Source organism: Rhinoraja longicauda, chromosome 38, assembly GCF_053455715.1.
Source record: "Rhinoraja longicauda isolate Sanriku21f chromosome 38, sRhiLon1.1, whole genome shotgun sequence".
NCBI classification, from domain to species: domain Eukaryota; kingdom Metazoa; phylum Chordata; class Chondrichthyes; order Rajiformes; family Arhynchobatidae; genus Rhinoraja; species Rhinoraja longicauda.
Window position 1 is genome coordinate 11,987,425 of NC_135990.1, and position 25,374 is coordinate 12,012,798.

General features: G+C 47.6%; 1 protein-coding gene across 4 annotated transcripts in view; it reads right to left on the minus strand.

The window, feature by feature from the left end:
• Window positions 1-25,374, minus strand: part of LOC144610957 (casein kinase I-like) — a 229,582-nt gene that overhangs the window by 179,438 nt on the left and 24,770 nt on the right. For all 4 annotated transcript variants that reach the window (XM_078429994.1, XM_078429993.1, XM_078429990.1 and 1 more), the window contains exon 2: window positions 6,932-7,336. In XM_078429994.1, coding sequence (XP_078286120.1) covers window positions 6,932-7,124 — 193 coding nt within the window. In that variant the 5' untranslated portion in view covers window positions 7,125-7,336. The remainder of the gene's footprint in view (window positions 1-6,931; window positions 7,337-25,374) is intronic.

Here is a 25,374-nt window from a genome sequence, read left to right on the forward strand (position 1 = left end):
CGTGCCACCCCTATCTCTCCCTCCTGACCCCATTCTCCTGCCTTCTCCCCATAACCCCTGACACCCGCACTAATCAATAATCAATCTCTGCCCCAAATATATCCACTGATTTTGCCCCCACACCCTTCTGTGGCCAAGAATTCCACAGATTCACCACCCTCTGACTAAAGACATTTCTCCTCATCTCCTTCCTAAAAGAGCGTCCTTTAATTCTGAAGAGTTAAAAGCTTGGGGGGTGGTGGGGGTTGGAGTTGTAACATGGGGGAAAAATGAAAATAAATGGGATTGATGCAGATGGGAGTTTACTGGTCGGCATGGACACAATGGGCTGAAGGGCTGAAGGGCCTGTTTCCATGCTGTATCTCTCTGAGAACTGAGAATATGCCACAATCCTACAAGAGAGATCAGTTTTACAAATCCAAACTTTTTTTTTTGCAGTCCAAACTTAAAACTTCATACTTTGCTTCCCCCATTTTCACCATATCTTTTGTTGTTGCAGTGTTAGGTTTTCGAGGCTGGGGGAGGTGAGCTGCAAGTTATTCAGCAAAGGAGGTTGACATTGAAAAGTGAGGAACAGTTTATTTGACAGTGGAGCACAAAGAAAAGGAAACATAGGGACCGTTTATGTCGTGTTCTTTCAGTCTTTCATTTCTCTGCATCTCTCTCCACCAACCTCCCTTTGATCGTCTCCTCAGGCCTCCACAAACAATGTCGCTGTTCCATCAGCAAATCCAGGCCTCTCTTCATCCGGCACCCAGCTCAGCTGCAGCAATCTTGTCATCTCCTACTCCAAATCCTCTCTCCACCGCCTGCTTCCAACACCCACCCAAACACTGCTAATATGGACACAGAATGCCGGAGTTACTCAGCAGGTCAGGCAGCGCCTGTGGAAAAAAATAAATAGGTGACATTTTGGGTCGAGATCCTTCTTCCAACACAAAATGTCACCTATTCCTGTTCTCCAGAGATGCTCAGACTCGCTGAGTTACTCCTGCATTTTGTGTGTACCTTTGGTGTAAACCAGCATCTGCAGTTCCTTCCTACACATATACTGCTGAGTCCCTTGCCCACATTGACGGTGTTACAAACTCGGTTTTAACATTGGAGATGGATTGGATGGAGGGCAGAGCTGCAGACGATCTAGACCAGACGAAGGACCTTGACCTGAAATGTCCACCCTCCACAGATGCTGCTGAACCCACCAAGTTCCTCCAGCATATTCATTATTGCTCCAAATGTCTCGTGTCTCCATGTCTCATGTCACACATAACCAACCAGGCAGCATCCTCTCTTCGTTCACAAATAGCGTGGATAAACTACCTAACTAGGTTAACTCCATCTCTTCCCACCCCCTCCAGTTGCTCCATCACAGCGCCAGAGACCCACGTTCGATCCTGTCTGCGGGTGCTGTCAGTACCGAGTTTGCACGTTCTCCCCGTGACCGCGTGGGTTTTCGCCGGTAACTCTGGAAAATGGGACCAAAGGCGGGTCTCTGGTGTTGTAAGGCAGCAATTCTACCGCTAATAGTGCCACTAATAGTTAAGCATCGGCCAGAACCGAGACGCACACTTTCTGGTTTATTGTTCCCCCTCTCAAAACGTGCCAGAGAAACATATACTGCTGAATCCCTTGCCCACACATATACTGCTGAGTCCCTTGCCCACATTGGGGTCAGAGCTACAGACAATCTATACCAGATGAAGGACCTTGACCTGAAATGTCCACCCTCCACAGCACCTGAGAGGCGTAGGAAAATATCTGCAGATGCTGGTACAAATCGAAGGTGTCACAAAATGCTGGAGTAACTCAGCAGGTCAGGCAGCATCTAGGAGAGAGGGTATTTATTCACAAAATGCTGGAGTAACTCAGCAGGTCAGGCAGCATCTCAGGAGAGAAGGAATGGGTGACGTTTCGGGTCGAGACCCTTCTTCAGACTGATGTCAGGGGGGCGGGACAAAGGAAGGACATCTCGACCCGAAACGTCACCCATTCCTTCTCTCCTGAGATGCTGCCTGACCTGCTGAGTTACTACAGCATTTTGTGATACATTCACCTGAGAGACAATAGACAATAGGTGCAGGAGGAGGCCATTCGGCCCTTCGAGCCAGCACCGCCATTCAATGTGATCATGGCTGATCATTCTCAATCAGTAAGACTGACAGAGGCAGTGTTTCACAGCACATATAGGACAATGGCACCTGTGATAGTGCTGCACCTGCTCTGAACTGTACCGACAGTCGAGGCACCGAAGAAAGATTTAAAGCCCCAGCTTTCCAACACAGAAGTGCCCCTCACAACATCACATCATGATGCTAATGGCGAGCCTTTGGTAGCACACCACACACTTTTGTTCGATAGTCATTGTTTCCTCATTGTTTCAAATGAACCTCTTCAAATTATACCTTGCACGGCTAAATGTAAAAACTGTACAAAAACCTTCAGGCAAGATGCACATGAAACACTTGGAAAGCACAAGACTGCAGCACCAAAACAGGTTTGTCCTCACGACAGGAGCAAAGCCAAAGGGTAGAAAATATTCTAAAAGGGAGCTGGCATTTAACAGCAAGATAACACACGACAGCTGGTTTGAATCTTGATCCAAGCATTCAATTATTTATGGCTTTTAAAAACTAGGTGTGCCACTTAATTACTACTCAGGGCCCAAATCTTCTGCCCCCTTCAGCAACCGAGTATACAGTAACTATTAGAAACAGGAGTCAATAAAACTCCACCTGTTCACGAAGCATTATTACGGGTTTAGGTGAGGTAATAATGTTTGCTTGGAGTTATGTAGAATGCACGGCATAGCAACAGGCCAACCAATTGCTTGTGTTCCACTGAGGAACACACCAACCCTCTTGCATCTAAGCCATTCGACAACCTCCTGTTGCTACCCCCTCATGCATTTAAATTTGAGTTTAGAGATACAGCGCGGAAACAGGCCTTTTCGGCCCACCGGGTCCGCACCGACCAGCGATCCCCGCACATTAACACTATCCTACACCCACCAGGGACAATTTTTACATTTACCAAGCCAATTAACCTACATACGTGTACGTCTATGGAGTTAACCTACATACCTGTACGTCTATGGAGTTAACCTACATACCTGTACGGCTATGGAGTTAACCTACATACCTATACGGCTATGGAGTTAACCTACATACCTGTACGGCTATGGAGTTAACCTACATACCTGTACATGTTTGTCAAGCTTCCCTTTAATAATAGATCCAGGGTTCGATCCTGACCTCGGGTGCTGGCAGCTTTAATAGGAATCTAAGCGGTAACGTTTTCACACAAAGGGTGGTGGGGGGTAGGGAACAAGCTGCCAGAGGAGGTAGTTGAGGCTGGGATTATCCCAAGGTTTAAGGAACAGTTGGACAGGTACATGGATAGGACATTTTTGGAAGGAAATGGCCCAAACGTGGGCAGGTGGGACTAGTGTACCTGGGACATGTTGGCCGTTGTGGGCAAGTTGGGCCGAAGGGCCTGTTTCCATTCTGTATCACTCCATGACTCTGTGAGTGGCTTTTGTACATTCTCTCTGTGACCACATTGGGTTTCCTCCAAGTGTTCTAGTTTCCTCCCATATCCCAAAGATGTGCGGGTTTGTAGGTTAATTGGCTTCTGTAAATTTCCCCCTGGTGTGCAGGGAGTGAATGTGAAAGTGGAATAACATAGAACTAGTGCGAACGGGCGTTCCGATGGTTCACGTGGTCTCAGTGGGCCGAATGTTTCCATACCATAGCTCTAACTTAAACTACAATGCATTTGCTTTTTCCATTCATACGATCCGAGTTATGAGCAAGGTCAGAATTTATTGTCCAACAACTTCAATTGATAAAGTGGCTTTCACAGCAAAACGTCACAATTCTTCATGCGTGAGTTATTCACAGTCAGCGGCAACAGCCTTCAACTCCATTTGACTCCATTAATACCTCATGCTGCCTGCCAGTATAATCAAGGACGAGTCTTCTCCCCTCTCCCATCAGGCAAAAGGTACAGAAGTGTGAAAACGCACACCTCATTAGATTCAGGGACAGTTTCTTCCCAGCTGTTATCATGCAACTGAATCATCCCACACAACCATAGAGCAGTGCTGAACCACTATCTACCTCTTTGGTGACCCTCGGACTATCCTTGTTGGACTTTGCTGGCTTTACCTTGCGCTAAACGTCATTCGCTTATCATGTATCTATACACTGTGAATGGCCGGATTGTAATCATGTATTGTCCTTCTGCTGACTGATTAGCACGCAACAAAAGCTTTTCACTGTACCTCGGTACACGTGACAAACTAAACGGATCGTTACGACGGACACGATATGGAACTGTTATGATACCGAGGCAGCATCACGGAGGCTGCATGGTCACAGATGAAAATACCCAGCTTTTGCTTTGCTAATGATTCCCTGTATGTAGTTCACAACAATGTAGATCTGCCACATGCATACGGTACCCTCTCAGTCTCTCAGTGAGAGTTCCAGAAAGATACTAGAGTATTGTGTACAGTTCTGGTCAACGCACTACAGGAAGGATGTGGTAGCAAATGAAAGAGTGCAGAAGAGATTCTCCGGGGTTACCCGGAACAAAAGGCTGTAATTATAAGCAAAAACAAAAACAAAGAGTGCTGGAGTAACTCAGGAGGTCAGGCAGCATCTCTGGGGAGGACATGGATAGGCAACATTTCAGATCGGGACCCTTCTCCAGACTGTTTTCCAGTCAGGATGAGAGAAAGCCAGACTAGAGGTGGGTGTGGGACAAAACCAGGCATGTGGGAGATACAGGTGAGTGTGGTTGACTGGTAGATGGGTGGGCAAAGGCCAGAGATGAGAGGGAGACAAAAGGCTGTGAGATAATGCGACGAGAGATGAGGCTTGAAATGAGAGGCCAGAAGAAGGGATACAGATGGAACAGAGACGCAAAAAGCTGGAGTAACTCAGCGGGACAGGCAGCATCTCCGGAGAGAAGGAATGGGCGACATTTCAGGTCAAGACTCTTCTTCGGACTGGAGGGGGATGGGGAAAGGGGGATAATAGGCGTGCATCCAGGTGGAGCACAGGGAAGAGAAGGGGGCTAAATTGTAAAGATAGGTTAAATAGGCTGGGTTTATGCTCACTGAACAGGTGAACTTATACAAGTTCATAAAATCATGAAGGCCGTAGATATGATAGACAGTCAGAGTCTTTTCTTCAGGCAGGGGGGTCTAGAATCAGAGGACACAGGTTTAGGGTGGGAGGAGAAATATTTAAAGAAGATCTGAGGGCCAAGCTTTTCCACTCAGAGTGGTGGCTATCTGGAACAAGCTGCCAGAGATGGTGGTACAGGCAGATACTATTATAGTGTTTAAAAGTCATTTCACCAGGAAAGGCCTCAAACTCTAAAAGCTGACAGGTAGGATCAGTGTAGACCAAAGATACTGTAGGAACAAGATGAACCGCTCCATCGAAATCACAGATACTGAAGTGTAGTACGCAAAGGAGCGTAACGTCCGCCATTTTAGTAAGCAAAACCCGCCATTCGCTATGCCTCTCGCAGTGTAATCAGTGTTTTGGGGGAACAGTATGTGTGATGATACCATAAAAACGCAGAATATATCTCATCTATCAATTCAGATTGTTGTTTTTCTTTTAAAACGTTTCTGCAAGTTTCTGCCTACTAAAATGGCGCCGTGACGTACTACGGAGTTTAGGGTCAAGTGGTCTATCGTGCTCTGCTCCATTATCTTTGGTGTAGACAGGCCCCACAGACGGCATAGAAAGAGAAGGTCTGTGCTTTAAAATTCAACGATTCGGAGGTAACAGGCTCAATGCACGAGATCTGCAAAGTGTGGGTCAGAGATTGGAACGATCTCAACATTCGGTATTAGTGCAGAGGGGCATCTTCTTCTATCCTTATGTCTTTTAGACCTGCAGCTCCTTTGAGGCGGGAGACAAAGCCAGCCTCTACGCGGCCTCCCCCACGAGTAGCTCACAGACTCATAAGCCCTTAAAGCAAAACTAATGTCTTTGCCACCTCTGCAGACCACAAAACGCCACGCCTCCCCAGGCCAGGCGGCACCGTCAAAAGCCGCCAACTGTCGAGCTTTAGCGCTACTGCAGCTCAACGTTGAACGTTGCAGAGGGGCTCAGTGGAAATCTATCATCGACAGAAATCTGTGGGACAGAAGGAACCCATTCAGCCCATTGTTCCCATGTTGGCCGAACGAAGAGGTGGTCGTAGGTGGACGTCCTAAGTCGCGAGGATTGGGTCGCCGGTTGTCGGTAGCTTGCCGTAGCACGACGTCGACTAGGTGGTAGGTTGCTGTAGCTTGTCGTGGACATTGTCGTGGGGGGGGGGTCCAGTCGCCGGTTTTTCGGCGACCTGCTACGACTATTACAGTCGCCGGCAGTCGCCTAAAAGGGACAGGCCCTTATTAAACATTACTGTTAAGTTAACAGCAAACCATTGACACGCAATCACAAGTGGCAACAAAATTGTCCAGTATATTGGTCATGTAAATACTACCTTTTACACGATCATAGGCCATAAGACATAGGAGCAGAATTAGGCCATTCAGCTGCTCCTCCATTTGCACATGAATTAGGCCATGGGGGCTGCTCCTCCATTTGTACATGAAACACTCGATTCATTTGTAACGAAGTAACTGAAAATATGTAGATATACGAAAATAACTGCAGATGCTGGTACAAATCGAAGGTATTAATTCACAAAATGCTGGAGTAACTCAGCAGGTCAGGCAGCATCTCGGGAGAGAAGGAATGGGCGACGTTTCGGGTCGAGACCCTTCTTCAGACTGAAGAAGGGTCTCGACCCGAAATGTCGCCCATTCCTTCTCTCCCGAGATGCTGCCTGACCTGCTGAGTTACTCCAGCATTTTGTGAATAAATACCGTCGAAAATATGTAGATGTCCAGTATGGTTCTTACCTAATCGAAGCTCTCCAAAATTGCCGCATCCAATCTTCTTACCGACCCTAAAATTCGGTCCAACCATAAGAACTCCCGACTGGTTGGAGCCAGGGCGCGTGCCGTACGGACTCCGACCGGACTGCTTGCTAGATCGCCGAGCTTCTTCGGCTTTCTCCTTCTCTCGATCTCTGCTTGTCCGACCAGATTCCATGGCAGCGGCTTGGCGGCGGCTGAGCGACGGAAGTCCAGAGCAGTTGTGCTGACGCTGCCAATGTGGTGGGCAATGCCGGGTCCTTTAGTGCAAGCAAAAGCAGTCATCGAACAACATGGCCGCCTCCAGATCCGATAGCCATCCAAACCCCTCGTTAATTCCTTCCGTCCTCATGGGTGCACCTCATTCACATTGGCGATGTGGAAACAAACCTGGAATTCAAAAGCAAATCCATTCAATTCACAATACTTTATTCAACTGCACTTAACATTTATCGCATTGTATTGGACAATTCACCTTGATAGAACAATAGTTGCATATTCCTTGTACATGTTATTATTATTATTTAGTCGAGTATCAATTTGCAGTGAACAAATAACCAAAAGCATCAGGGTAGACAGGAAATGAAGGACTAACTCAGCGGGTCAGGCAGCATCTCGGGAGAGAAGGAATGGGTGACGTTTCGGGTCGAGACCCTTCTTCAGTCTGATGTCAGGGGAGGGGGCGGGACAAAGATATGATGTAGTAGGAGACAGGAAGACTAGTCCCCCCCCCCCCACCCCCATGCTCTACTTCCCTACCACCTAAATTCCTTCCTCTGGCTTCACAATTCACATTTGTTCATTCCTTTTAACTCGCTCCTTGTTTTTTAAATTATTTTTTAGTCAAGTATCAATTTGCAGTGAACAAATAACCAAAAGCATCAGGGTAGACAGGAAATGAAGGAGTAACTCAGCGGGTCAGGCAGCATCTCGGGAGAGAAGGAATGGGTGACGTTTCGGGTCTCCCGAAACGTCACCCATTCCTTCTCTCCCGAGATGCTGCCTGACCCGCTGAGTTACTCCTTCATTTCCTGTCTACCTTCGATTTTAACCAGCATCTGCAGTTATTTTCCTACACTGAAAGAGTTAGGGTGTGCCAGGCCAACCCTACGTCGCCAATATTCCCACAGAGCCTCCACGACGCCAGGCCTCAAAGGTATAAAAGAGAAAAAATAAGAAATTCATACGCCCTTAGGCCAAGAACAGACTGTACCTGCCGACAAATTTGTACAGGAAGGAACTGCAGATGCTGGTTTACACCGAAGGTAGGCACAAAATGCTGGAGCAACTCAGCGGGTCAGGCAGCATTTCTGGGGAGAAGGAACACGTAACACTTCGGGGCAAGACCCTTCTGCGGACTGAGAGTCAGGGTGGAGGGAGACTAGAGGCGGGTAAAGAACAAATGAATGAGAGATGTGAAAAGAACAAATCAAAGCCCAGCGACAATGATCCAGAAAAAATGGAGCTCACAATAGTCCATTGTTGACTGTGGAAAAGGTGATAACGAGTAGATACAAAGAGTGAAACCAAGCATGAGTCTGTTCTTGGTGAAACTGGGATGATGGCATATTCATGTTGCTGGGTTTAGATTTTTTTAGATTTAGAGATAAAGTGCAGAAACAGGCCCTTCGGGTCTGCGCCGCCCAGCGATCCCCGCACACCAACACTATCCTACACCCCACTAGGGACAATGTTTACATTTGCCCAGCCAATTAACCTACATACCTGTACGTCTTTGGAGTGTGGGAGGAAACCGAAGATCTCGGAGAAAACCCACGCAGGTCACGGGGAGAACGTACAAACTCCGTACAGACGGCGCCCGTAGTCAGGATGGAACCTGAGTCTCCGGCGCTGCATTCGCTGTAAGGCAGAACTCTACCGCTGCGCCACCGTGCTGGTTGTAAGCTGCCCAAGCAAAATATGAGGCGTTCGTTGTTCCTCCAATTTGCACTTGGCCTCACTCTCACGGTGGGGTCAATATGGGAATGGGAAAGGGAAGGGTTCACTTCTGCAGAGACTGGAGAGAATGCAAGATGGCGCCGGAGTGTGGCGACTCTTTGCATGTCGTCCCAGAAGACCATCTGCTCCAACCCACTTCTGCGTGGACTGTCACCTTGTCGTGGTGGAGAAGCTTGTGTGGTCCTGAGATCCTGAGAGCGATGCCGTCTGGAGCTACGCTCCTGGTAGGGTCACCCATTGCGGTACAGTCGAGGGGGAGGTCCCTGACAAAGAGCAATCCAACCAAGACCTCAACGGTGGAACAGGCGGAGGATGACGGCTGACTTTAGTGGAGCGTCACAACGGCTGGGAAGGCGGATGAAGGCTACAGTAGAAAATGGTCCACAGTCGTCTTGGACTCCATGCCATTGGATCCTGACCCAGATCTGTCAAGAACCGTGTGGTGGCTGTCTGTGCACCAGTCTCAATAGACAATAGACAAGAGACAATAGGTGCAGGAGGAGGCCATTCGGCCCTTCGAGCCAGCACTGCCATTCAATGTGATCATGGCTGATCATTCTCAATCAGTACCCCTTTCCTGCCTTCTCGCCATACCCCCTGACTCCGCTATCCTTAAGAGCTCTATCTAGCTCTCTCTTGAATGCATTCAGAGAATTGGCCTCCACTGCCTTCTGAGGCGGAGAATTCCACAGATTCACAACTCTCTGACTGAAAAAGTTTTTCCTCATCTCAGTTCTAAATGGCCTACCGCTTATTCTTAAACTGTGGCTCCTTGTTCTGGACTCCCCCAACATTGGGAACATGTTTCCTGCCTCTAACGTGTCCAACCCCTTAATAATCTTATACGTTTCGATAAGATCTCCTCTCATCCTTCTAAATTCCAGTGTATACAAGCCGAGTCGCTCCAGTCTTTCAACATATGATAGTCCCGCCATTCCGGGAATTAACCTAGTAAACCTACGCTGCACGCCCTCAATAGCAAGAATATCCTTCCTCAAATGTGGAGACCAAAACTGCACACAGTACTCCAGGTGCAGTCTCCCCACTCTAAACAAAGTCACGCACAGGCGTCCGATCCTATGGAGAGGACAGTCACATTCGCTTCCAGTGTCCGCCGATGATGATGACTATCCACAACAATTATTCTACTCTTTTACTTGTGTATGATTGTACTCCTGGTATAACTTGAATGGATAGCACGCAAAGCAAAGTTCTCAGTGTGGACGGCTGGAATGTGATCATGTATAGTCTTTTGCTGGCTGGTTAGCAGAACAAAAGCTCTTCACTGTACCTTGGCCAACGTGACAATAAACTAAATTAAACTCGGTGCCCGTGACAATAACAAAAAACGAAACCTTTAAGCTTCAATACACGTTGGGACACTGCCCAGAGCTGAACATTCAACATCGGCGGCACGGTAGCGCAGCGGTAGAGTTGCTGCTTTACAGCGAATGCAGCGCCGGAGACTCAGGTTCGATCCTGACTACGGGTGCTGCACTGTAAGGAGTTTGTACGTTCTCCCCGTGACCTGCGTGGGTTTTCTCCGAGATCTTCGGTTTCCTCCCACACTCCAAAGACGTACAGGTTTGTAGGTTAATTGGCTGGGTAAATGTAAAAATTGTCCCTAGTGGGTGTAGGATAGTGTTAATGTACGGGGATCGCTGGGCGGCACGGACTTGGTGGGCCGAAAAGGCCTGTTTCCGGCTGTATATATATGATATGATATGATATGATATGATATGATATGATATGATATCTACATTGCAAAAGGAAGTATTTAGTGGGTTCCATGAAAGTAAATCAATAAGGAAGAACACAATCATCTTGGCCTCTCGTTGCACGAAAGGGAAAGATTAGGAATGACGTGATAACTCCTTTAAAAACGACTCTTAAAAACCCTGATGGAAATCTGGCAGAAACTTACATTAGAGTGTACATTAAAATATGAATTGTTTTGCCACTGTTATGGGCAACATCAATTGATCTGTAATTTCCTGTAGTATACACTGGAATTTAGAAGGATGAGAGGAGATCTTATCGAAACGTATAAGACTATTAAGGGGTTGGACACGTTAAGAGGCAGGAAACATGTTATGATATGATATGATAATGTTGGGGGAGTCCAGAACAAGGGGCCACGGTTTAAGAATAAGGGGTAGGCCATTTAGAACTGAGATGAGGAAAAGCTTTTTCAGTCAAAGAGTTGTGAATCTGTGGAATTCTCTGCCTCAGAAGGCAGTGGAGGCCAATTCTCTGAATGCATTCAAGAGAGCTGGATAGAGCTCTTAAGGATAGCGGAGTCAGGGGGTATGGGGAGAAGGCAGGAACGGGGTACTGATTGAGAGTGATCAGCCATGATCACATTGAATGGCGGTGCTGGCTCAAAGGGCCGAATGGCCTCCTCCTACACCTATTGTCTATTGTCTATTGTCTATCTTAGGGAGCCTGGAAAATACACAAAGGAGAAGGATAATGGTTAGATGAGGATAGATGACATACCATGGAATCAATGCAGGAGTTAGACTTTTAGAGATACAATGCGGAAACAGGCCCTATGGCCCACCGAGTCCACACCGACCAGCGATCACCCCTACGATAGCACTATCCTACACACTAGGGACAACTTGCAATTTAAAAACAAAATGAAGCCAATTAACCTACAAACCCGCACGTTTTTGGAATGTTGAGGAAACCAGAGCACCCGGAGAAAACCCTCACTGTCACAGGGAGAACGTACAAACTCCGTACAGACAGCACCCGTAGTCAGGATTGAACCCGGGTCTCTGGCGCTGTGAGGCAGCAACTCTACCGCCGCGCCACCGTGCCACCCCATAGAGAAATCCTCCTGGGGTTTGTTTATGAACATATTTTAATCAATCACCAATGCTGTGGAGGGCGGGGGGGGGGGGGGGGGGGGCGGTGGGGAGGGAGAGGAGAGTGTGACAAGACACCAATCTCCAGCATCAGAGAGCAGCAGAATTGTTGTTCAAACTGGAGTGATCGCCACTGAAGTGAACAACGACGCAGGAGTCGGAGGGTGTTTTGCACCAAGTCTGGGTGTGAGGAAACCTTGCCCTCTCTAGTTCTCTCTAGTTCTACAAGGTATAGATCACACTTCATGAGTTGCAGATTTGATCTTCGTCACCATTCTGCATTTGTTCAGGGAGGATCAGTAGAAGTCAATCATAGATTGACCACATCCGGACCAAACTCAGATCCTGGGGGGACAGGGCTTTCTCCATCGCTGCTCCCACCCTATGGAACTCACTACCCCAAACCGTTAGAGACTCCTCCACACTCACCACATTCAAAACATCACTGAAGTCTCACCTGTTCAGTACTGCCTTCAACCACTGAAGGTCACCTCACCTTCTGTCTCCTTTCTCTGTTCATTTATTTATTTACTTATTTATCTATTTATTCATTTCCCTATGTTCTCAAAATCTCTGTAAAGCGTCTTTGAGTATATGAAAAGCGCTATATAAATAAAATGCATTATTATTATTATTATTATAGATTGATTGCCCCTTCATCCCAACTGTGTTCATGCTGCCAAAATAACGGAGAGACAAGGAACTGCAGATGTTGGTGTACGAAAAGACACAAAGTGCTGGAGTAACTCAGCGGGTCAGGCAGCATCTCTGGAGAACATGGATGGGTGACGTTGTGGGTCAGGACCCTTCTTTAGACTGATGGGGGGGGGGGTCTGCAAGAGAAAACTGGAAGAGAGGAGCAGGATAAAGCCTGGCAGGTTGGTACAGGTGAGGAGGGGTTCTTTGACAGGCAAATGGTTGGACAAACGTCAGTGACAAATAATAATAATAGTAATAATATAATAATATATTCCTTTATTCGTCCCACATCGGGAAATTTACGGAAAAAACCCCAGAAGGAGCGAGTTAAAAGGAATGAACAAATGTGAATTGTGAAGTCAGAGGAAGGAATGTAGGTGGTAGGGAAGTGGAGCATGGGAGGAGGGGGGACTACTCTTCCTGTCTCCTACTGCATCCTATCTTTGTCCCGCCCCCTCCCCTGACATCAGTCTGAAGAAAGGTCTCGACACGAAACGTCACCCAATCCTTCTCTCCCGAGATGCGGCCTGACCTGCTGAGTTACTCCAGCATTTTGTGTCTACCAATATCTAGTGCTAGCTCAGGGCCAAGGTTCTGACTCTCAAAACAATAGACAATAGATGCAGGAGGAGCCATTCGGCCCTTCGAGCCAGCACCGCCATTCAATGTGATCATGGCTGATCATTCTCAATCAGTACCCCGTTCCTGCCTTCTCCCCATACCCCCTGACTCTGCTATCCTTAAGAGCTCTATCTAGCTCTCTCTTGAATGCATTCAGAGAATTGGCCTCCACTGCCTTCTGAGGCAGAGAATTCCACAGATTCACAACTCTGACTGAAAAAAGAAGTGGTAAGGTTTCTTCCCCATCGTTTCCCCTGAAATGGAGATCAAAGCGTCACCTCTGAATTCCAAGTTGGCAAGTGTTTAGTGGGCAACAGTACCTTTGCACTCAATTCCCCCCAAACCACATGGGAAAAATTTATAGGAAACCATTAAATCCTTTCAGGCTCCATAGGACTAGTCACCTTAGATCCCCAAGATGGTATAAAAACCACCACACAAGGAGAATTCATGTTGCAACCTGAACGTCACCCATTCCTTCTCTCCTGAGATGCTGCCTGACCTGCTGAGTTACTCCAGCATTTTGTGAATAATTGCAACCTAATGTTCTGCCGATGAATTCTTCATTAAAGTGGAAAAAGAAGGGTCTTGACCCATAAAGTCACCCGTTCCTTCTCTCCAGAGCTGCTGCCTGACCCACTGAGTTACTCCACCATTTAGTGTCTATCCTGCCTGTTTCTGTGTTGAGCTTCACGCTCACAGAACATGGACAACGTGAGCAAGACTAAACACATAGCATTTGCCGGGTATCTCAGAGTCGCCACTCCCGATTAATGTCATCAAGTGACAGGTAATGCTTGAACCCAGTAGATTTTCTTTGACTGATTGTGTTGAATTTCTGTGGAATACATTTTGCTGCATCCGACAACAATGAAATCATTCAAATAAACTCCGCTCGCACTTTAAATCAATTGTACTTTTGCTGTGTCAACTGCTACGTACAGTTGAGAGGATATGAATATTTGGAAATGGTGCGTGATAAAGGAGAGATGTATCCCCAGAAAATGTAATGGATACCAGCGCAATGTGCAATGTTGCAATTTCTGACCGTGACTTGCACTGTAACCCGATGACCTCCATATAAATCAATATCCCAACCAGCTAATGGCCACTGAAAACTAAATGTAGGCAGTTTTCGTAGCAGTAATGTTAAACAGTGCCACAGATCATCGAGTAAGAGTCCTGTCCCATGTGGGCAGTCGACCTCCCCGAAGGAATGCAAGAGGCAAGATTGTTAAATTGTGATGTGTGCAGGGTTGCCAACTATCTCACTCCTAAATACGGGACAAGGTGACGTCACCGCCCCACGCCCCACTTGACCTCAACCAGCCAGCGGCCACGTGCTCCCGCTCCACCAATGGCGGCCGCCCGGGCCGGGGGGCGGGTTGCTATGCAACCTCCGTTAGGCGAACACACTGGGCCCCGCTCCCCGAACACACTCCGTTAGCCTACACTGTCCCGGCCGAAGAGCGGTCCCGTACGGGACAAACCAATTTAGCACAAAATACGGGATGTCCCGGCTAATACGGGACAGTTGGCCACCCTCGATCAGGCACACGTGCGGTGCTCCCCCTCGACTGAAGCAAGTCGATTTATCGAAGGCGGTGATCATTTTCAGAGATGCATTCCTGACACACACGCCAAATGCAGGCTGCGACTCCGCAGTCAGGAGTGGTGGGCAATGCCAATCAGAACGTTACACGCAGGGCGTCACGTTGCGGCCAAGGCCATCGTGCAGACTAACCACACAAAGCAAAACAGTGCAGGTTCTTCATTAGTACGGGCCGGTCTGCTGTAGGCCAGGACAGTGTAGGCTAACAGAGTGTGTTCGGGGAGCGGGGCCGAGTGCTACGCAGCCTCCGTTAGGCGAACGCACTCAGCCCTGCTCTCCGAACACATTCCGTTAGCCTACAAATACAGGACAAGGGCGGTCCCGTACGGGACAATCCACTTTAGCCCAAAATACGGGATGTCCCGGCTAATACGGGACAGTTGGCAACCCCCCTGTAGGTGGGTAGTGTTCAAGAGTTTTGTTTCGTTCATTGTCCGGTATTCAGAGGGACAGTGAAAAGCTTTTGTTGCGTGCTCTCCCAGTCAACGGAAAGACAGTACATGATTACAAACAAGCCATGCACAGTGCGCAGATACAGGGTAAAGGGAATAACTTTTGTGCAAGGTAAAGCCCAGTATTCAGACTCCAATATGCTCTACCAATGGTAGGAGCAAAATGAGAGCATGATCAGGGGGGGTGAGGGTCTCTGATGATACTGACTGCCTTATTGAGGCAGAGCCTCCTGGAGATTCTTTTGATGGTGGGGAGGTCCATACCCGTGATGTACCAACAGTGTCTAACTCAGTCTGAAGAAGGGTCTCCACCCGAAACATCACCCATTCCTTCTCTCCAGAGATGCTGCCTGACCCGCTGAGTTACTCCAGCATTATGTGTCTACCAGTGTCTAACATTCTCTGCAATGTCCTTTTCGGGAAGCTCGGATTGGATAACAAGGCACGATGCAACCAATCAATAACCCAAACAGCCTTTCCAGGTGAGGCAGAGGTTCACCTGCACCTCCTCCAACCTCATCTACTGTTCCAGATGTCTACTTCTCTACATCGGGGAGACCAAACGCAGGCTCGGCGATCATTTCCCTCAACACCTTCGCTCAGTCCGCCTTAACCAACCTGATCTCCCGGTGGCCCAGCACTTCAACTCCCCCTCCCACTGCCAGTCTGACCTTTCTGTCATGGGCCTCCTCCATTGTCATAGCGAGGCCCACCGCAAATTGGAGGAACAGCACCTCATATTTCGCTTGGGCAGCTTACACCCCAGCGGTATGAACATTGATTTCTCTAACTTTAGACAGCTCCTCTGTCCCTCTCTTTCCCCTCCCCATTTTTCCCACTGTCTTCCTGTCTCCAACTACATCCTTTCTTTGTCCCGCCCCCTCCCCTGACATCAGTCTGAAGAAGGGGTTCGACCCGAAACGTCACCCATTCCTTCTCCCCTGAGATGCTGCCTGACCCGCTGAATTCCTCCAGCATTTTGTGATACCTTCGATTTGTACCGGCATCCTCAGTTATTTTCCTACACAACCAGTCAATACCATGCACCTGTCTAAGTTAAAGAGAATATTTGCTGACAAACCAAATCTCCTCAATCTTCCAAAGAAATAGAGGTGTCGATGTTTGAATCAATGTGCAGGGCATAGGACAGCTCTTTAGAGATATACATGCCCAGAATTTCAGTTTAGTTTAGAAATACATCCCGGAAATAGCGTTGAGGTGCATACAGTTCGTCAGACTTGTCCACAACGCGTGCATAGTTTGTCAGACTTGTCCGCAACGCCAGAGGCCAATTAACCGATAAACCTGTACGTCTTTGGAGTTTTGGGGAAAACCGGAGATCCCAGGAGGAAACCCACGCGGGTCACGGGGTGAACGTACAAACCCCGCACAGACAGCACCCGAGGTCAGGATCGAACCCGGGTCGCCGGTGCTGTAAGGCAGCAACTCTACTGCAAGGAGCTCGCCCGCTCGGCCACTATGCCACCACCCGTACAAAAACAGGTCCTTCAGCCCACCGGGTTCACACCAACCAGCGATCCCCGCACATTAACACTATCCTACACCCCTAGGGATAATTTACACTTAGACCAAGCCAATTAACCTACAAACCTGTACTTTTTGGAATACTGGAGGAAAGCAAACATCTTGGAGAAAACCCACGGGGTTACGGAAAGAGCGTACAAACTCCGCACAGACAGCACCCGTAATCAGGATCGAACCCGGGTCTCTGGCGCTGCAGGGCAGCAACTCCACCACTGCGCCAGCGTGCCAACCGGAACTTGAAGTTGTTGACTCTCTCCACCACCAACCAGCCTAAGACGACAGGTTCATGGTGACCTGGGCTTCCCCTTCCATAGTCAGCGTTCAACAAACACAGTGGCTCAACTGACCACATTCTGCCAATATGTCAACAAACTACAGGCTGCGACAAAACACCTCACAACCTCATCTATTGCATCCGCTGCTCCAGATGTCAACTTATTTACATCAGCGAAACCAAACGCAGGCTCGGCGATCGCTTCGCTCAACACCTGCGCTCGGTCCGCGTTAACCAACCTGATCTCCCGGTGGCTGAGCACTTCAACTCCCCCTCCCACTCCCAGTCTGACCTTTCTGTCATGGGCCTCCTCCAGTGCCATAGTGAGGCCCACCGGAAATTGGAGGAACAGCACCTCATATTTCGCCTGGGCAGCTTGCAGCCCAGTGGTATGAACATCGACTTCACCAACTTTAGATAGTTCCTCTGTCCCTCTCTTCCCCTCCCCCTTCCCAGTTCTCCCTCTATCTTCCTGTCCCCACCTTTATCCTTCCTTTGTCCCGTCCCCCTGACATCAGTCTGAAGAAGGGTCTCGACCCGAAACGTCACCCATTCCTTCTCTCCTGAGATGCTGCCTGACCTGCTGAGTTACTCCAGCATTTTGTGAATAAATACCTTCAATTTGTACCAGCATCTGCAGTTATTTTCTTATATCACCATCTCAGGGTGATTTGTGGGCGCAAGATGGAATTGGGAGGTAAAGAAAAAACATGGCTGAAAGAAACGCTCACTACAGGAGCAGAAGCATCAATCAATACATCCCCCAGATACCTGGCGTATTAAGCAGCAAACCTGACTGCATTTGTAATGTTTAATTGAAAATAAGAGGGCTCGTCGTTGAACAATGCATGGGCAGTTTCCCTGACTTCACAAAAGATTTCCCAACCTTGGGATGTCCCAAAATACCTTCTAGCCATTTTCAATCATGGAACCTCTTGGGATGGAGGGAATGAATGAATGAATACGTTTATTGGCCCAGTATGTGCATATACAATAGACAATAGACAATAGGTGCAGGAGGAGGCCATTCGGCCCTTCGAGCCAGCATCGCCATTCAATGTGATCATGGCTGATCATTCTCAATCAGTACCCCATTCCTGCCTTCTCCCCATACCCCCTGACTCCGCTATCCTTAAGAGCTCTATCTAGCTCTCTCTTGAATGCATTCAGAGAATTGACCTCCACTGGCAGGAATTCTGAGGCAGAGAATTCCACAGATTCACAACTCTCTGACTGAAAAAGTTTTTCCTCATCTCAGTTCTAAATGGCCTACCCCTTATTCTTAAACTGTGGCCCCTTGTTCTGGACTCCCCCAACATTGGGAACATGTTTCCTGCCTCTAACATGTCCAACCCCTTAATAATCTTATACGTTTCGACAAGATCTCCTCTCATCCTTCTAAATTCCAGTGTATACAAGTCTAGTCGCTCCAGTCTTTCAACATATGATAGTCCCGCCATTCCGGGAATTAACCTAGTGAACCTACGCTGCACGCCCTCAATAGCAAGGAATGTGCCTTGGTGCTCCGCTCACAAATGACAACACAAACATACAGTTAACAATTAACAATAAAGTATAAACACATCAAAACAATATGGATACTACAACATTACAGTCTAAACATGTGGGTGAAAATAAACCAGAGCAAAATAGAGACAACTTGCTTCCGCTGGAGTTCATTTAACATGTTCCGAGTTGGTTAATAATGGCAATGTTGATTACTGTGAGAAAAGCGGAGTTTTCCATTAATGGGACAGGAGTTGGTTGACAGAGCAAGAGGTGGCACAGCGGTAGAGTTGCTGCCTTATAGCGCCAGAGACCCAGGTTCAATCCTGACTACGGGTACTGTCAGCATGGAGTTTGTACGTTCTCCCCATGACCCACTCCAAAGATGTAGAGGTTTGTAGGCTAATTGGCTTGGCAAAATTGTAAACTGTCCCTCGTGTGTGTAGGATAGTGTTAGTGTGCGGGGATCGCTGGTCGGCGCGGACTTCCACGCTGTTTCTCTAAACTAAAATACTAGTTTGAGGGGTAGTGCTGCTCACACAGGGTTACTGTGCACTGCCGATGAATGCATGGCCTCAAGACTCATATAGCACAGAAACAGGCCCTTCGACCCAACTTGTCCATGCTGACCAAAATGCCCCATCCACACTAGTCCCATTTTCTTCGAAACCTCCAGTGGGCAACGAGTGTAGAGTGTGGAGCTAAACATACATCCCCGACGCGCAGCGGTGGGGAGGGTCCGTGAGATGTTGCTACCAATCTGCACTAAGTGAGATGTGTCGATGGAGAAGTCAAGGATTCAGGTACAGAGGCCCAGGTCCAGGTCGGAGATCAGTGGATGAAGTAGAGTGCAAAGGTCTTCAGCACTCGGTCAGAAACACTGGGTGGGTCGGACACTTGGCAAGTTTTCACCCTCTTGAAGGAAGGATGCTCCAAAGTTGGTTGGCCTCAGAGACTAAGATAACAGGGTTTCAGGTGTTGGGAGGAACTGCAGATGCTGGTTTAAACTGAAGATAAACACAAAATGCTGGAGTAACTCAGCGGGACGGGCAGCATCTCTGGAGAGAAGGAGCGGGTGATATTTCGGGTCAGGACCCTTCTTCAGACTGAAGAAGGGATTTGACCCGAAACATCACCAATTCCTTCTCTCCGGAGATCATGCCTGTCCCGCTGAGTTACTCCAGCATTTTTTTTTTAGATTTAGATTTAGAGATACAGCGCAGAAACAGGCCCTTCGGCCCAAAGGGTCCGCGCAGCCCAGCAAAACCCGCACACTAACACTATCCTACACCCTCTAGGGACAATTTTTACATTTGCCCAGCCAATTAACCTACATACCTGTACATCTTTGGAGTGTGGGAGGAAACCGAAGATCTTGGAGAAAACCCACGCAGGTCACGGGGAGAACGTACAAACTCCGTACAGTAGTCGGGATCGAACCCGAGTCTCTGGCGCTGCATTCGCTGTAAGGCAGCAACTCTACCGCTGCGCCACCGTGCATTTTGTGTCTGTCCACAGGGCCTCAGGTGCTGTGGGGACTTGAGTAGGATGGAAGCAATATAACCAAAACTACAGAAACATCTATCAATTACAGCAAGATCATTTCTTAAGAAATGAATGGAGGATATCTCCATACAATTGAACTTCTATGCATGAAATCAAGCTGCATTGCTTAGTGCTAAGAAACCAGACTTGAATGACACAGGAACTGCCCACCCATCCACATTGAATGGTTATATTGTTGTCACAAAATGCAACATTTTTCTGTTATGTTTAAATGACTCAGTAAAAATTAGTTTGTATGTTCATGAGTCATAGGAGCAGGAGTAGGCCATTCAGCCTATCGTGTCTACTCTGCCGTTCAATCATGGCTGATCTATCTTTCCCTCTCAACCCCATTCTCCTGCCTTCTCCCCATATCTCAACACCCTTACTAATCATTATTGAATTTCTGTCAATCTCCACCATAAATATATGCAATGACTTGGCCTCCACAGCAGTCTGTGGCAGTGAATTCCACAGATTCACCACATCCGACGACAGAAATTCCTCCTCATCTTCTTTGTAAATCCTTTTGCATCCTTTTATTCTGAGTCTATGTCCTCTCCCACTAGTGGAAACATTTTCTCCGCATCCAATCTATCCAGGACTTTCACTATTCAATAAGTTTCGATGAGGCTCCCCCTCATCCTTCTAAACTCCAGCGAGTGTCGTCAAACGCTCATTATATGTTAACCCAACCTTCCCCGTTAATTCTTTAAATTATAAGTACATCAGGCCACAGGGGTATCAGAGTCAGATGATGACTCTTTCAATTATATCAACTTTTAGATACTTTGGCTAGGAAACTAGGGAAAATGTCCTGCTGCAGAATAATGGGAACACTTGGCAGATCAGACAGCATCCGTGGAAAAATAAATAAAGTTAACGCTTCAGGCCAAAGACAAAAAACGCCTGACAAAAGTTTGGATTGATTTCGAGAGACAGCATGGAAACAGGGGTTTCAGCACACTGAGTCCAGGCCGACAATCGATCACCCGTTCACACTAGTTCTATGTTATCCCACTTTCTCACCCACTCCCTGCACACCAAGGACAACTGACAGGGGGCCAATTACCTGCAAGTCTTTGGGATGCGGGAGGAAACCGGAACACACGGAGGAAACCCACGCGGTCACAGGGAGAACGTGCAAACCATACAGACAGTGCCCAAGGTCAGGATCAAACCCATGTCTCCTGTGCAGAGAGGCAGCACCTCTACCCTTCAATCTGAAACTTTTGATCTGGCAGTGTATGGCCCTTCTGTTTGCGATTTCAAGCATCTGTGGTTTTCTTGCATAATTTCATTGCTCTTTGAAGAGGGAGATTGAATCTTTTACTTCTAAGGAGGCAGACAAACCCTCCCCAATCAGCCAAATGCTATCAAAGCCCCTCTCGTTTCTCTCCCTCTTCTTCATACAAAGTCTCCAAGGATTACAGACCACAGACCTGGAGCTTTCCAACGTGTACTCCATAGCCTCTGCCACAACCATGAGACATAGGAGCAGATTTAGGCCAGTTGACCTGAGTCTGCTCCGCCATTCGATCATGGCCGATCTATTTTTCCCTCACAATCTCATTCTCCTGCCTTCTCCCCACAACCTTCGACGTCCTCACTAAGGTGGTGCCGTACGATGGCAGCCTCGCCAACGGGCTGTCTCGCCCTTTTCTTCTTATGTTGTATTTAGTCCGTTGTTAAATGTACGTTTTAATGTATCGTTAGTTTTGTATTATGTGAGGGGTGGGGGGGACTTTTTAAATCTCTTTCCTCGACGGAGATGCAACTTTTTTCTGTGTCGCACTGCGGCCTAACTTCAAGGAGCTGGCGGCCTCTTGCTGGGGATCGACTTCGGGAGCTCCAACCGCGGGAGTCTGTGGACTTAACATCGTGGAGCTCGCGGTCTCTTGGTTAAGGATCGACTTCGGGAGCTCCAAGCTGCAGGAGCTTCGACCGCCCTTGGTCATCCTTGCTGGCTTAGATTTGTCCTTGTCATGCCTTTCATTCACATGTTCTTTGTACCTTTTCATATCTCTAGTTCCCCTCTCCCCCGACTCTCTGTCTGCAGGAAGGGTCTCAACCCAAAATATCACCCATTCCCTTTCTCCAGAGATGCTGCCTGACCCGCTGAGTTACTCCAGCAATTTGTGTCTATCCCAAGTTGAAGTCTGATTTAGATACTAGACCAAGTGGACCCGTTGGGCCCAAACCTCTCCTGCATTGGTGCAGCACCCTTTCCTCCCCTCCCTCGCCCCCCTCACTCCATCCCCCCCTTAGCCTCCCCTCTCCCTCCCTTCCTAGGAGATAGATTTAAACTTTAAAATGTGAATATTTAAAAATATAACACCGATTTCAATGAAACTTCTTCCATTAGCACCAAAGGGGCGACGGTGAGTAAGGTGGGCCTAAAATTGTCGCGCTATCGTGTACCGTTTTGGCTGTAGCTCAGGAACTTGTGTCCGACGTGTGGGCGTGCCTTCCGGGCCCGGATTGGCCTCACCAGTCACTTCTGGACCCACAGTCACCAACCCTCCAACTGAAAGTGAAGTCATTATTCACAAAATGCTGGAGTAACTCAACAGGTCAGGCAGCATCTCAGGAGAGAAGGAATGGGTGACGTTTCGGGTCGAGACCCTTCTTCAGAAAGTGAAGTCACGGTCATCTTCGAACCCGAAGGACGAACAACAACAACAGTTCAGGAGCAAACAAACAAACAAGAGTTTTAGTATATAGATAGATAGATGACATTTGGACAAAGGGCAAGAGAGCTTTCAAAATAGAAGTCCAGAGAAAGGGATACACACAGGCAACTGATGCACAGACCAAGCTCACCACACTCAGCATCACACCTAACGCTCTCATTATAAAGTGATTCTGCAGCCAGCTGAGCACTTTGGAGGAGCCCAGTGGTTAATTTGAAACTCTCATTAGCTGCTGCATTTCTTTCGTACAACAGTACAGCTGCTTTTGACAGCATCCACCAATTGACAGCAGGGGTAACATACTTGGATATGACCCAAAGGTTATCAAGTATCTTTAAAATTGACTCATGATTCTCACAAGGGAATTACTCTGGGACCTGCAGAGATAACCTCAAAGAGACGGCTGTAAATTACCTCTTTGACAGCGTCTTCATATTCCAGCGTGTGGATTAGACTGATAAACGGGTGAATTATTCCAAAGAAAATTTAACAGGAACCGTAAAGGAGGAATTTGAGATCAGAACAATGAGCATGATCGTCGATACATGGAGCAGTTGGTTGGGGATACAGACTTTGTTGACCTTGAACAAGAATTCCCCTGTGAATGGCATGCCCCTTATCGCAAGGCTGGTTGGAAGATGCAAAAGGTACTGCAGAAAACAGCCTGACACTGTAGGCTACGTGCCAATCAAAGCCTGGGGTTGTGATCTTGAGGGAAAAGCACAAGTCAAAACAATCTACAAGAAAATGAGGAAGATGGTGCCAAACCCATAATGGATGGCACTACAGATGAGAGATGCCTAACAATGCAGAGAGCTTCCCGTGTTCCACAGTACTTAAACTTATCTTCTAACCTTTAGACTTTAGACAATAGGTGCAGGAGTAGGCCATTCGGCCCTTCGAGCTAGCACCACCATTCAATGCGATCATGGCTGATCATTCTCAATCAGTACCCCGTACCTGCCTTCTCCCCATACCCCCTCACTCCGCTATCCTTAAGAGCTCTATCTAGCTCTCTCTTGAATGCATTCAGAGACTTGGCCTCCACTGCCTCCTGAGTCAGAGAGATTTACAACTGTCTGACTGAAAAAGTTTTTCCTCATCTCCGTTCTAAATGGCCTACCCCTTATTCTTAAACTGTGGCCCCTGGTTCCGGACTCCCCCAACATTGGGAACATGTTTCCTGCCTCTAACGTGTCCAACCCCTTAATAATCTTATACGTTTCGATAAGATCCCCTCTCATCCTTCTAAATTCAAGTGTATACAAGCCTAGCCGCTCCAGTCTTTCAACATACGACATTCCCGCCATACCGGGATTTAACCTAGTAAACCTACGCTGCACGCCCTCAATAGCAAGAAGAGCAGCAGTTCTTAACCTTTTTGGCCCCATCAGACATCTTTGGTCAGCACCGTGACCATTCTTGGTGAGTACCGTGACCCCCGAAACAAAAAAATGTTTTTAAAAACTGCCCGATTTATGAAAACATGCCTGCCAATACTCAGTCAATGGGATGAAATAATTTCATTTATGGCCCCTTCATGACCCCCGGAAAAACCCCAAACGAGCCCCAGGTTAAGAACGGCAGCTTTAGAGACACAGCGCAGGCCACCAAGACCATGCTGACTCGTAATCACTCCCGTACTTCTGAAGAAGGGTCTCGACCTGAAACGTCACCCATTCCTTCTCTCCTGAGATGCTGCCTGACCTGCTGAGTTACTCCAGCATTTTGTGAAATAAATACCTTCGATGTGTACCAGCATCTGCAGTTATTTTCTTACACTCCCGTACACCAGTATTATCCTACACACTGGGGACAATTTACAATTTTTACAGAAGCCAATTAACCTACGAGCCTGTACATCCATGGAGTGTGGGAGGAAACCGGATCACCCGGAGAGAACCCACAGTCACAGGCAGAATGTACAAACTCCACACAGACGGCACCCGTAGTCAGGATTGAATCCGGGTCTTTGTCGCTGGAAGGCAGCAGCTCTACCTGCTGCGCCACCGTGCTGCCCTGATGCAGAAACAAAAAAAAACAATCAGTCTTTGCCCCATCAAGGATTAAAATGGAACGTGGTTTCAAGTGTTGAAGGCGAGAATTGCAAGAGTGTAGATTAATGTGCTCTGACTTACAGGATATTAATGCAGCAAAATGCTAACTCGGTTCTATTTCTGAGGCAAGGAAATGCATTGAAATAGTCCTATATTGACGTGATTTTCGCCATTATGAAAAGATAATGATACATTCGATGAAGAAAATGCAATTAAAACACAAGGGGAAGCAGGTCATCAATCTGAAAAGTCAACTGTTTCTCCATCGACCGAGCAATCGCAGTGTTTTGTTTTCATTTTAGATTTCCAATGTCTGCATTTTTTTTAGCATTTGCACAAGCAAAGTTTTGTATGAATAACACCTCCTCTCTATCCTTAGCAGGAACAAAAATATTCACACTAATTAAAGATGAGGAACAGCGTTCTCCCATCCAATTTCATTTCATTATACCCAGTTTCTCATCGCAATCCCCCTTGCTCCTTGGGTGATTCCAAGATTGTTGCTTCTGCCGTTATTTAAGAAATAATTTGTTTTTCTTTAGCTTATTAATTTTTGGGGATCCGAGTACCATTGGCAGGGCCAACCTTTCAT